The sequence below is a fragment of the Heloderma suspectum genome, chromosome 6 (genome assembly GCF_057233095.1).
Source record: "Heloderma suspectum isolate Gila_16-S chromosome 6, 16-S_ref, whole genome shotgun sequence".
In the NCBI taxonomy this organism is placed as follows: Eukaryota; Metazoa; Chordata; class Lepidosauria; order Squamata; family Helodermatidae; genus Heloderma; species Heloderma suspectum.
The window spans coordinates 17390420-17403723 of record NC_139463.1 but is presented as its reverse complement, the minus strand read 5'-3'; the positions used below and the strand labels follow the sequence as shown (position 1 = coordinate 17403723).

At 44.1% G+C, this 13304-nt stretch overlaps 1 protein-coding gene across 5 annotated transcripts in view; it reads left to right on the top strand.

Moving 5' to 3' along the window:
* Positions 1-13304, top strand: part of NFRKB (nuclear factor related to kappaB binding protein) — a 53314-nt gene that overhangs the window by 15854 nt on the left and 24156 nt on the right. For all 5 annotated transcript variants that reach the window (XM_084803678.1, XM_084803679.1, XM_084803675.1 and 2 more), the window contains 4 exons: positions 6741-6842; positions 7336-7409; positions 8775-8859; positions 10710-10911. In XM_084803678.1, coding sequence (XP_084659804.1) covers positions 6741-6842; positions 7336-7409; positions 8775-8859; positions 10710-10911 — 463 coding nt within the window. The remainder of the gene's footprint in view (positions 1-6740; positions 6843-7335; positions 7410-8774; positions 8860-10709; positions 10912-13304) is intronic.

Below are 13304 nucleotides of genomic sequence, written 5' to 3'. Positions count from 1 at the left end.
ACAAGGGATTATAAGGCTATGCAACAAAGGAAGTTTGGGTGCTGGTAAAAGTGGTGGGTTCAGGGGGTGGAAATAGATAGATTTAGGAGAAAAGGACAAGAAATAGAGTAGGAGTAACTATAATTACTTGATTTCAGAGGAGGGGACCCAAATTCACTCCCTCCTTGGTTGCCAAAAATTAGAAAAATGCTGTGGGCACTGCCTACCCTTGGGGTTCTTAGCTTTAGATTCAGATTCCAAAATTGGCCAGTAGCCTTTCACTGGCTTGACCTCGTTGATCAGACATCCAAAAGAAAGGTGCTTGGGTGCACAAAGATGAGGAGGCCAAATGACGTCTACGCTGTTATTACGGCCCTGAAGCCACCACATTTTGGTTAAAAATAGATTAATTCATTTATTTACAATATTTGTATACCGCTCCACATCAAAGCCCCTTCATGGATCACTGCCTTGTTGTGGCGAAGGGGCTTGCGTAACTCAGTGAAGCCATAAGCTATGCTGTGCAGGGCCACCCAAGATGGACAGGTCATGGCGGAGAGTTCTGACAAAATGTGGTCCACTGGAGAAGGAAATGGCAACCCACTCCAGTATTCTTGCTAAGTAAACCCCATGGAACGTATCACAAGGCTAAAAGATATGACGCTGGAAGATGAGCCCCTCAGGTTGGAAGGTGTCCAATATACTACTGGGGAAGAACAGAGGGAATTTCCAAGTAGCGCCAGTGAAGCAGCTGGGCCAAAGCTGAAAGGACACTCAGCTGTGGATGTGCCTGGTGGTGAAAAGAAAATCTGATGCTGTAAAGAACAATATTGTTTAGGAACCTGGAAGTTAAGGTCAATGAATAAAGGAAAGCTGGAGATGGTCAAACATGAGATGGCAAGATTGAACATGGACATCTTGGGAATCAGCGAACTAAAATGGACAAGCATGGGCGAATTTAATTCAGGTGACCATTATATCTACTACTGTGGGCAAGAATCCCTTAGAAGAAATGGAGTAGCACTCATAGTCAATAAAAGGGTGGGAAAAGCAGTACTGGGGTACAATCTTAAAAAAGATAGAATGATCTCAGTACGAATCCAAGGCAAATCATTCAACATCACAGTAATTCAAGTCCATGCCCCAACCACTGATGCCAAAGAAGCAGAGGTTGATCGGTTCTATGAAGACCTACAACACCTTCTAGGACTAACACCAAAAAAAGATGTCCTCTTCATCATAGGGGATTGGAATGCTAAAACAGGAAGTCAAGAAATCACCGGGATAACAGGCAAGCATGGTCTCGGTGTACAAAATGAAGTAGGACAAAGGCTAATAGAGTTTTGCCAAGAGAACACGCTGATCATAGCAAACACGCTTTTCCAACAGCACAAGAGGCGACTCTACACATAGACATCACCAGATGGTCAGTATCGAAATCAGATTGATTATGTCCTTTGCAGCCAAAGATGGAGAAGCTCTATACAGTCAGTAAAAACAAGACCTGGAGCTGACTGTGGCTCAGATCATGAGCTTCTTATTGCAAAATTTCAGCTTAAATTGAAGAACGTAGGGAAAACCACTAAACCATTCAGGTATGACCTCAATCATATCCCTTATGAATATACAGTGGAGGTGAGGAATAGGTTTAAGGGATTAGACCTGATAGAGTGCCCGAGGAACTATGGACGGAGGTCCATAACATTGTTCAGGAGGCAGCAACGAAATCTATCCCAAAGAAAAAGAAATGCAAGAAAGCCAAGTGGCTGTCTGAGGAGGATTTACAAGTAGCTAAGGAAAGAAGGGAAGCAAAAAGCAAGGGAGAAAGGGGAAGATATATCCAACTGAATGCAGAGTTCCAGAGAATAGCAAGGAGAGACAAGAAGGCCTTCTTAAATGAACAATGCAAAGAAATCGAGGAAAACAACAGACTGGGAAAGACTAGAGATCTCTTCAAGAAAATCGGAGATCTCAAGGGAACGTTTTCTGCAAAGACGGGCATGATAAAGGACAAAGGCAGGGACCTAACAGAAGCAGATGAGATTAAGAAGAGGTGGAAAGAATACACAGAAGAACTATACAGGAAAGATCTGAATGTCCCCGATAGCCATGATAGTGCAGTCACTGAATTTGAGCCAGACATCCTAGAGAATGAAGTCAAGTGGGCCTTAGGAAGCATTACTAACAACAAAGCTAGTGGAGATGACAGTCTTCCAGCTAAGCTATTTAAAATCCTAAAAGATGGTGCTGTTAAAGTGCTGCATTCAATATGCCAACAAATTTGGAACACTCAACAGTGGCCACAAGACTGGAAAAGGTCAGTTTACATTCTAATTCCAAAGAAGGGCAATGCCAAAGAGTTTTCAAACTACCGCACAATTGCGCTCATTTCACATGCCAGCAAGGTGATGCTCCAAATCCTACAAGCTAGGCTTCAGCAGTATGTGAACCAAGAACTACCGGAAGTACAAGCTGGGTTTCAAAGAGGCAGAGGAACTAGAGATCAAATCGCCAACATTCGCTGGATCATGGAGAAAGCAAGAAAATGTCTATTTCTGCTTCATTGACTACGCTAAAGCCTTTGATTGTGTGGATCACAACAAACTGTGGCAAATTCTGAAAGAGATGGGAGTACCAGACCACCTTACCTGTCTCCTGAGAAACCTGTACGAGGGCCAAGAAGCAACAGTAAGAACCAGACATGGAACAACCGATTGGTTCCAAATTGGGAAAGGAGTACGACAAGGCTGCATATTGTCGCCCTGCTTATTTAACTTATATGCAGAGTACATCATAAGAAACGCCGGGTTAGATGAATCACGGGTCGGAATTAAGATTGCCGGGAGAATTATCAGCAACCTCAGATATGCAGACGATACCACCCTAATGGAAGAAAGCGAAGAAAATCTAAAGATCCTCTTGTTGAGGGTGAAAGTGGAGAGTGCAAAAGCTGGTTTGAAACTCAACATTAAAAAAACGAAGATGATGGCATCTGGCCCCATCACTTCCTGGCATATAGAAGGGGAAGAAATGGAAGCAGTGACAGATTTTATTTTCTTGGGCTCCAAGATCACCGCAGATGGTGACTGTAGCCATGAAATTAAAAGACGCTTGCTCCTTGGGAGGAAAGCTATGGCAAACCTAGATCGCATAGTAAGAAGCAGAGACATCACCTTGCCGACAAAGGTTTGTATAATCAAAGCTATGGTTTTCCCAGTAGCAACGTATGGCTGTGAGAGCTGGACTATAAGGAAGGCTGAGCGCCGAAGAATCAATGCTTTTGAACTGTGGTGCTGGAGAAGACTCTTACGAGTCCCCTGGACTGCAAGGAGGTCAAATCAGTCAATCCTAAAGGAAAGCAACCCTGAGTGCTCATTGGAAGGACAGATACTGAAGCTGAAGCTCAAATATTTTGGCCTCCTAATGCGAAGAGAAAACTCCCTGGAAAAGATCCTGATGCTAGGAAAGATTGAAGGCAAAAGGAGAAGGGGACGGCAGAGGATGAGATGGCTAGATAGCATCACCGATGCAATGAATATGAACCTGAGCACACTCGGGGAGAGAGCGGAGGACAGGAGGGCCTGGCGTGCTGTGGTCCATGGGGTCACGAAGAGTCGGACACGACTTAACGACTGAACAACAACGACGACGACAACAACAACCACATCAAAGATTTTGGAGCGGTGAACAACAAGATAAAACAATAAAACACCATATTAAAACAACTAAAACATTTTAAAAGAAAACGAGTCTGAACTCCATAAACCACAGCTGGTCACTCAAAGAAGGCCTTTCAAAATAGCAATGTTTTCAGGAGGCACCAAAGGCAACACAACGTTAGCACCTGTCTGACCTCCAAAGGCAGGAAGTTCCACAGGAAGGGGGCCACCACACTCAAGGCTCTTTTCCTGGTGGACTCCAGCCAGGCCATGGGTCCATGTGGAACCATCAGGAACGTGCCCTCTGATGACCTCAGCGACTGGGCAGGTTGGTAAAGAAGAAGGCGATCCCTCAGGTATCCTGGTCCCAAATTGTTTAGGGCTTTGTACACTAGTACTAATACCTTAAACCTGGACCAATAGCGAATAGGTAGCCAGTGCAGTTCCCTCAGCAAAGGAGTTACATGCTGAAAGGGGGCAGCTCCTCACAACAGCTGAGCTGCTGCATTCTGCACTAGCTTCAGCTTCTGGACCAGCCTCAAGGGCAGCCCCACATAGAGCACATTACAGTAATCCAGTCTTGAGGTTACTAATGCCTGTACCACTGTGGCCCAAGCTATCCCTGTCTCAGAGAGGCCATAGCTGGCAAACCAGCTGAAGCTGGTAAAAGGCGTTCTGAGCCGCTGTGGCTACTTGGGCCTCCAGCGACAATGATGGATCTAGGAGTACCTCCCAGACTACGAACCTGATCTTTCAGAGGGAGTGCAACCCCATCCAGAACAGGCAATGAGCCTATCTCCCAGACCTGGGAATCACTCACCCACAGGGCTTCTGTCTTGCCAGGATTCAGCTTCAATTTATTGGCCCTCATTCAGCCAGCCCGTTACTGAGTCTAGGAACCAATCCAGGACTTGCACAGCCTCCTGATTCAGATGTCATAGAGAGACAGAGCTGCATGTCTGATGCATACTGATGGCATTTAGCTCCAAATCCCCTAATGACCACTCCCAACAGCTTCATATAGATGTTAAACAACATTGGGGGCAAGATGGTACCCTGCGGCACCCTGTAGCTCAGTTGCCAAAGGGCCGAGGAATAGTCACCATATATTACTCTCTGAAATCGGCCCCATAGGTAGGACCGGAACCACTGTAACACAGTTCCTCTGATACCCAGCCCACGAAGTCGATCCAGGAGAATACCATGGTCGATGGTATCAAAAACTGATGAGAGTTCGAGAAGAATTAACAGCGTTGCACTCCTCCTGTCCCTCTCTCGATAAAGGTCATCCATCAGGGTGACCGAGGCTGATTCTGTCTCAGAACCAGATTGAAACCCAGACTGGAATTAGATTTAGAGGGAGAGCTTTGCACTGGGGCTTCCCCTTAGATTTTCTAATCAGATTCAGAAATTGCAAGTTCAGCTCAACTTCTTGATAGCTGCGTCCCAGTGCTCTATGGTCCCTGTATAGAGTACTGGGAATTTCATCTTTTTACTCATAACTGACAATTCACACATAGGTCGCATTCCCCTTCAAGGCACCGAAATGCTTGGAGCTGGCATGTTGTGTTATGCTCTGGGCTCAGTGGGGTGCTTTGTACAGGGTGAAGCTTTCTCTCAGTATACAAGGCAAATGGATCTATCTAGGGAAAATAAGACAGGGAAGCAGGGGACACTGGCTTTGGAAATGTGGGGTAGGCACCAGAGTACAGCAGAGAATCATGCTAGGAACAAATCATGATATTCAAGGATCAAGAATCACAATTAAAGTCACTTGGACCTTAGGTTATTCTCAGAGCTGAGACACACCAATGTGAGTGATGCCCTAGCAGAAAGAATGAACATCAACTGCCCGAATTCCAAAGCAGTTATATGGTTCAAGGCAGTTATAGGGTTCTCAATGGCTCAGAGGCTGGACCAAGGATGGGTTAAAAACAAACAGAAAAATAGTTTGTTCTGAAAGCCAAATAGACAGTTCAGGGAGCTTCCCTACCTCTTGATTAATTTTGCGTCTAGCTGCCTATGAAGAGTAGTCTAGCACAATGTTCAAAACAAAAGTTTTTCAATAAGGATACTCATGATTTGAACAAAGATAAGAATACTCAGGTAGTGATAGAGCTGTCTTACCTGTCTGGGAGGTGGGGACACTTCAGGGTTGGACCATTTTTCCTGCCAGGGCTTTAGATTGGCCAATTCAAAGGGACCTTTGTGGCTGCATGGTGGTAGCGTAAGCAATCAGGCAGGCATTTGCATGTTTTCCCTGATTGTAGGGAACAACCTTCTTTAATCAAGGAGGAAGCCAGTATATTTTGTTGCTTCTGTGTTAGTTCCAAAACCTTAACAACATTCCTGACAGCTTTTAAGGCTGTACCTTCTGGAACAAAAGAAATCCTTGAGCCAAGGTTTCAGGGTAAGGTCACCTAAATCCGTAGTGCACAGTCCATGTGTTGAGAGCCAGCATATCTGGAGCTATTTCGTACCACGGTCGTATGTCCAAATAATGCTCCAATGTCAGGTGTTCGTTTTTATACCGTACAATGCTGTAGCATAACCTTAGCTTTTAGCAGCATGTTTTTAAGATTAGGTTGTAAGTACCATTTGACATCTATAGGACTGGTGCCCTTACTTCCAAGTGTATGGGTTTAAATAGTTCGTGCGTAATGTTTTTGGTCTGTTTTGTACACGTAGGTTTTTCCGTTAATGTAGTCCTCATTTTTGTTCCCCTCTGATGTTGTCGCCTTAAATTCCATTCTGCTGGGAACTATGAAGACCTTATTTCTAGTCTGTCTTTCTGAAAATGTGGACTACCTTCCTTCAGCTGAAGTTATGCTTCCTAATAAACATACATATTATTCCCACTGTTCAGATTAATTTACTAAAATATCATGTCTTGCTTGAAGTGTTAGAGCTTCACTTAGAAAATAGACTTGGTATAACAGATCTGCCTTTCTTTATGGCCTTTTAATTAGACCCACAGTTTTCCAGCTCTGCTGATTAGAAAAATAAAATTATCGAATAACTTGGGTGTATGTCTGCTATCTAGGGAAATAATCTCTTCAGATTTGTTTATCTCTGTAGAAGCTTTACTATTCTGTATTTCAGATCTGAGCTGCTGGATTCCAAATTCTCCAGCCCATTGCCCAAGTCCTGCTGTTCCTCTCAGAGTGATCCCCACATTATCAACCCAAGACATGAAAACAGCAGGTAAGATCAAATGGTATCTTATATGACCTATCCTGAAACTTTTGTTGTGAGTTTTTGCACTGTGCTTTACTTTTTTGATTTAGAGTGTGTAATGCAAAATGCACTTTGACCTATTTTCATAGAAATGTCAAGTTCATCTTATTTCTACTTAATAGTGCATTGTACATCTGCCACCAAGTGAACCCGGCTTTATTTTATTTTATAAAATAAATAAAATACTTGAAGTGGTATTTATATTAGTCTAATATTGTAAGCTGGTTTGTGAAGGCTTTTTGCTTAGAAAAGCAGGATATAAGTACCTAAATAAATATGTCTAAATGTGTCTCTGGAGAACATAGAGTAGAATACTTCCTATTTCCTAGGCTATGTGACTGACTAGACCAGTCTGTCAAACAAAGTTGATTCTGAACACTTGAAGATTGTTGAAGCTTGCTGTGTTGCGTAAATAGATTCACAGCAAACCTTTAATAGCATTTGACTTGTTTCCCTCCAGATAAACTGGATTTTGGTGAGAACGGCCTGAAGATGATGCTGAAGAAGCACCATGAAAAACGCAAGCGCCAGCCTGTAAGCTATCCATGGCAGGACCACTGCTCTTCAATATAGGGACTGGTGAAACAGGGCTTCCTTCTTCACTAGCAGTCCAACCATATGCATGTTTACTCAGAAGTAAGTCCCACTGTCTTCAATGGGACTTACTCCCAGGTAAGCGTGCATAGGATTGCAGGCTAAATTAGCTATGAGGAGCGGATCATAGAATCGCAGAATAGTAGGGTTGGAAGGGGCCTACAAGGCCATCGAGTCCAACCCCCTGCTCAATGCAGGAATCATAGAATCATAGAATAGTAGGGTTGGAAGGGGCTTGAAGAAGTTCAGTCTCAAGAGCCCAGGCAGCTTGAGAGAACTTGATAGTCTTTCCTGTACAGTCTCAGTGAAATATGTAAGTTGATTTCGCACTTCAGACTCCTCCTAGATGGTTTCAATTTGTAGGTTATATTTGGAGTGTTCAGGTGGACGATAGAGTTTGTAGTGGAAAGGGAATCCAAACTGCATCCAAGTCAAGGCCTGAGATACTTGAAACAATTTGAGGGCTACACAGATTGTGTACATGGCACTCATTAATTTGGCTGGGGGTGTGTGGGTGCGGTTCATGCTACTTTATAGAAAGTAGGGCTGAAAGTTTAATGATATGTAGCACAATTCTAAGCATATTTACTCACAAATAATTCCCAAAGAATTCAATGGGATGTAATCACTAGTAATAAATTTAGGATTATAGTCCCAGAGAAGCTAATTCTAGGGGTTGCTGGCTTCTGAATGTTTGATTTTGTTTGGACTGTAGTTTTAAGGCGCAATCCTATGGCTGCTAGTCAGCGGCTAGACAGCCATAGGATAGGTCAGTTCCCAGGAACTGATCTCCACCCCCTCCCATGCTGCCTTGTAGGCAGCATAGGACGGCCCCACCCTCCACGCTCGGAAGAGGAGCATGGAGCGGCCAAAACAGGGCATTCTTGGGGGTGTGCCAGGGTGGGGAGGGCAGAAGTGCCATTCCGATGCTTCCTATGTGTCGGCCGGCATCCACCTCCCATCCCCCCACTCTGCCTTTCTGTGGCTAGGCAGCTGAAATCAGCTGTCTAGCCACGAATGCAGGGCGGCTGAAGTGCGGAGGGGACGATCCCCTCTATGCTTCTCCTGCCCTGCTTTGGACAGGTGGTTGCCTCTGAGTTCGGAGGTGGCTGCCTATCCCAATAGGATTGTGCCTTCCATTGATTTTTTTCCTTCCTGCATCTAATAATATAAGCAGCATTTTTATCAGCAAACCACAGAAAAAAGTATGGCAGTTCAGTCTCACAAGACTGTCTTCTGTTTTCAGTTATGATCTTGCTTTTTGTGTGCTGTTCTCCTTATTGATTGCCTCTTTCTCCTGTATAGAACCATCCTGATTTAATGACAGGGGACTTGACCCTGAATGACGTCATGACACGTGTGAATGCTGGCAGGAAGGGATCTTTGGCCGGTCAGTGAATCAGATGCATCACTGCTATAACTGTGCCTTTACTGTTTCCTTTAGTTGGAGTTGTTGACAGGGGATCATTCATGGCTGTATTTTTCAAGCTTTGCCACTAACAAGTAGTGGAAACCATGAGCAATAGAATATGTATCAATGTTTACAGTCTCAAACAGTGATACTTGGAAATAGTTTATTATTTATTTATTTCATTTATACCTCGCCTATCCATGAAGAAAACGGTGCTAAAGGTGGCTATCACTAATAAATACCAAAATGTTAAAATAAAAACTTGGTTAAAATAATCATAAAACAAATACATTAAAAACACAATTAAAAACCACGATAAAAGAATAAAACAGCACCCAGTCCAACAGACCAGCTTACATGCCAAAGGCTTGCTTGAATAAAAATGTCTCCCTGCTGCTGGAAAGCCTGCAGAGAGGGAACTAACCTAGCCTCCTTGGGCAGGGAGTTTCACAGCCTGGGAGCAGCCACTGAGAAGGCCCTCTCTTGCATTGTGCTTTCATAGTGTTTCTAACACCTGTTTCTCAAACAAAATGCATTTGGCTCTTTGTGAGAATTTATTCCAACGTGAGCTCTGCCTGGCTTATTGCTATATGAAAAAAAAATCTCTTGAAAAAGGACCTGGAAATTAAAATGCTATGTATGTACTAATTGAAAAGAACAGTGGCTTGACTTGAATATATTTGACCTTGTGGTTTTATTATACCAGCCTGCTACACCTTTCAACTTAAAGCCTTGGGAGCAACTACTAGAAGTACTAAAAGTGTTTGTCCTTAGACCATTAGAGTTACCTGATGTGATTAAATGGGCCAGCCCTGCCATGCCGCAGGGTGAATCAAACTGCTTCAGGTAGCACCAGGAGTGGGTGCGGGGATAGATGGCGGCAGGATTTGGTGTCTGAATGGTGCAGAAATACTTATTAAAGCATTGGCCCTGGCAAGCAGAAGGAACACCATTTGAGCTCTACTTCAGACAGCAAAATGTCTTGGGCTGGCACTGATAACAAATGTTCCTGTTCCAAAACACATTGAATGGGTTCAGACAACACGCTGCGGCTTGTTGTGGGTTACTTAACCACAATGAGCCGTGGTGCCCAGGGGTACCAGATTGCATATGCAACTCCCGCTTGGGAGTTGTCATGTCTTGTGAACCCAGTGAGCGTGGGTTATGCGAGGTTAAACAGACCATGGGTTATGTGAGGGTTGTTTAACCCTCGCATAACCCCCGCTCATGGGTTGTTGTGTCATGTGAACCCAAGCTTGCTGGGTTCGCATGACGCAACAACCCATGAGCGGGGGTTGCATATTCAAAATGGTGGCTGCACGTGCCCCACCCTTGCAGTATGTCCTGTAATGTGGCCAAGCAGCTCCCTGAGCTCCTTCACCAGTTCCTTTTGAAATAGCGCATTGCTTGTTATGCAGATATTGTAACAGTTACAAAAAGCCCAATTACACTTGTGCAATTCCGCGAGTGGGCTTGCTGGTTTGCACCCACTATATGCGATTAAGGTGGCAATCCTATGCATGTTTACTTGGGAGTAAGCCCCACTGAATTTAATGTAATTGGCTTCCAAGTAAACATGCATAGGCAGGATTGAGTTACATGAATGATTCCAGTGTATTTACTTTCATGCTGTGTGTCTAGACGGTTTGCTTGCATTCAAATGTTTTGTTACTCTTAACATAACAGAAGTAGTGGTGACACCTACACTTCCCTGTTCTCCAGCAAAAGCCTGGTATAACTTAATCTCTTTTGTAACTAATATTTGGTGTTCTGCTAAGATGTAATGTGTTACTTAGAAACTCTTCATCTCTCTTTTTTTTAAACAAAAGCATTGTTTGACCTTGCTGTCCTCAAAAAGAAGGTGAAGGAAAAGGAAGACAAAAAGAAAAAGAAGATAAAAGTTATTAAGTTGGAAGCAGAAGACTTCTCTGAGTCCCTTGGGAACCCTGAAGGAATGCCTCCAGTATCTCAGGATCCATCCCCCATCCCTCCCATCTGGGACCCTCCCTCTCTCCCATCTGTTAAAGAAGAGTAAGTTGCTTCCCAGGAAAATGGCACTGTGGATGGGGCTCAAAGGGCCTGCCCATGCACCAGTGGGACCCACTGCTAGTGCAACGGGGAACTAAAAACAAGCCAAAACAAGGAGAAACACTTGTTTCCAGAATGGGGCAGGTCAGTGGAGCTTGCAGAAGGAAGCTCCACTGATCTCTCCTGATCTGAAACAAATGTTTTTGAACCACTAGCTTTCTGTTACACGAACTTGCAACTCACGTTGACTCATGAAGTAAAACAGAAGGAGAGAGTGTGATTTGAAAATATACATATACATTGACTCCAAGCTAAGAAACCTTCCAAATTCCTCTCGTTAAAAAGCTGAATTTGTTGTTGTTCAGTCGTGTCCGACTCTTCGTGACCCCATGTACCATAGCACGCCAGGCCTTTCTGTCCTGCATTCTCTCCCGGAGTGTGCTCAAGTCCATATTCATTGCATCAGTGATGCTATCTAGCCATCTCATACTCTGCCGTCCCCTTCTCCTTTTGCCTTCAATCTTTCCCGGCATCAGAGTCTTTTCCAGTGAGTTTTCTCTTCGCATTAGGTGGCCAAAATATTTGAGCTTCAGCTTCAGTATCTGTCCTTCCAATGAGCACTCAGGGTTGATTTCCTTTAGTATGGACTGGTTTGACCTCCTTGCAGTCCAGGGGACTCGTAAGAGTCTTCTCCAGCACCACAGTTCGAAAGCATCAATTCTTCAGCGCTCAGCCTTCCTTATAGTCCAGCTCTCACAGCCATACATTACTACTGGGAAAACCATAGCTTTGATTAGACGGACCTTTGTCGGCAAGGTGATGTCTTCTTCTTACTATGCTGTCTAGGCTTGCCATAGCTTTCCTCCCAAGGAGCAAGTGTCTTTTAATTTCATGGCTACAGTCACCGTCTGCGGTGATCTTGGAGCCCAAGAAAATAAAATCTGACACTGCTTCCATTTCTTCCCCTTCCATATGCCAGGAAGTGATGGGGCCAGATGCCATGATCTTCGTTTTTTTAATGTTGAGTTTCAAACCAGCTTTTGCACTCTCCTCTTTCACCCTCAACAAGAGGCTCTTTAGAACCTCTTTGCTTTCTGCCATTAGGGTGGTATCATCTGCATATCTGAGGTTGTTGATAATTCTCCCGGCAATCTTAATTCCGACCCGTGATTCATCCAACCCGGCGTTTCTCATGATGTACTCTGCATATAAGTTAAATAAGCAGGGCGACAATATGCAGCCTTGTCGTACTCCTTTCCCAATTTGGGATCAGTCGGTTGATCCATGTCTGGTTCTTACTGTTGCTTCTTGACCCTCGTACAGGTTTCTCAGGAGACAGGTAAGGTGGTCTGGTACCCCCATCTCTTTCAGAATTTGCCACAGTTTGTTGTGATCCACACTATCAAAGGCTTTAGCGTAGTCAGTGAAGCAGAAATAGATGTTTTTCTGGAATTCTCTTGCTTTCTCCATGATCCAGCGAAAGTTAGCGATTTGATCTCTAGTTCCTCTTCGAAACCCAGCTTGTACGTCCGGTAGTTCTCGGTTCGCATACTGCTGAAGCCTAGCTTGCAGGATTTTGAGCATCACCTTTCTGGCATGTGAAATGAGCGCAATTGTGCAGTAGTTTGAACACTCTTTGGCATTGCCCTTCTTTGGAATTGGAATGTAAACTGACCTTTTCCAGTCTTGTGGCCACTGCTGAGTGTTCCAAATTTGTTGGCATATTGAGTGCAGCACTTTAACAGCATCATCTTCTAGGATTTTAAATAGCTCCGCTGGAATACTGTCATCTGCGTTAGCTTTGTTGTTAGTAATGCTTCCTAAGGCCCACTTGACTTCACTCTCTAGGATGTCTGGCTCAAATTCAGTGACCGCACTATCATGGCTATCGGGGACATTCAGATCTTTCCTGTATAGTTCTTCTGTGTATTCTTTCCACCTCTTCTTAATCTCATCTGCTTCTGTTAGGTCCCTGCCTTTGTCCTTTATCATGCCCGTCTTTGCAGAAAACGTTCCCTTGAGATCTCTGATTTTCTTGAAGAGATTTCTAGTCTTTCCCATTCTGTTGTTTTCCTCGATTTCTTCGCATTGTTCATTTAAGAAGGCCTTCTTGTCTCTCATTGCTATTCTCTGGAACTCTGCATTCCGTTGGATATATCTTCCCCTTTCTCCCTTGCTTTTTGCTTCCCTTCTTTCCTTAGCTACTTGTAAAGCCTCATCAGACAGCCACTTGGCTTTCTTGCATTTCTTTTTCTTTGGGATGGATTTCGTTGCTGCCTCCTGAACAATGTTATGAACCTCCGTCCATAGTTCCTCAAGCACTCTGTCTATCAGCTCTAATCCCTTAAACCTATGCCTCACCTCCACTGTATATTCATAAGGGATATGATTGAGGT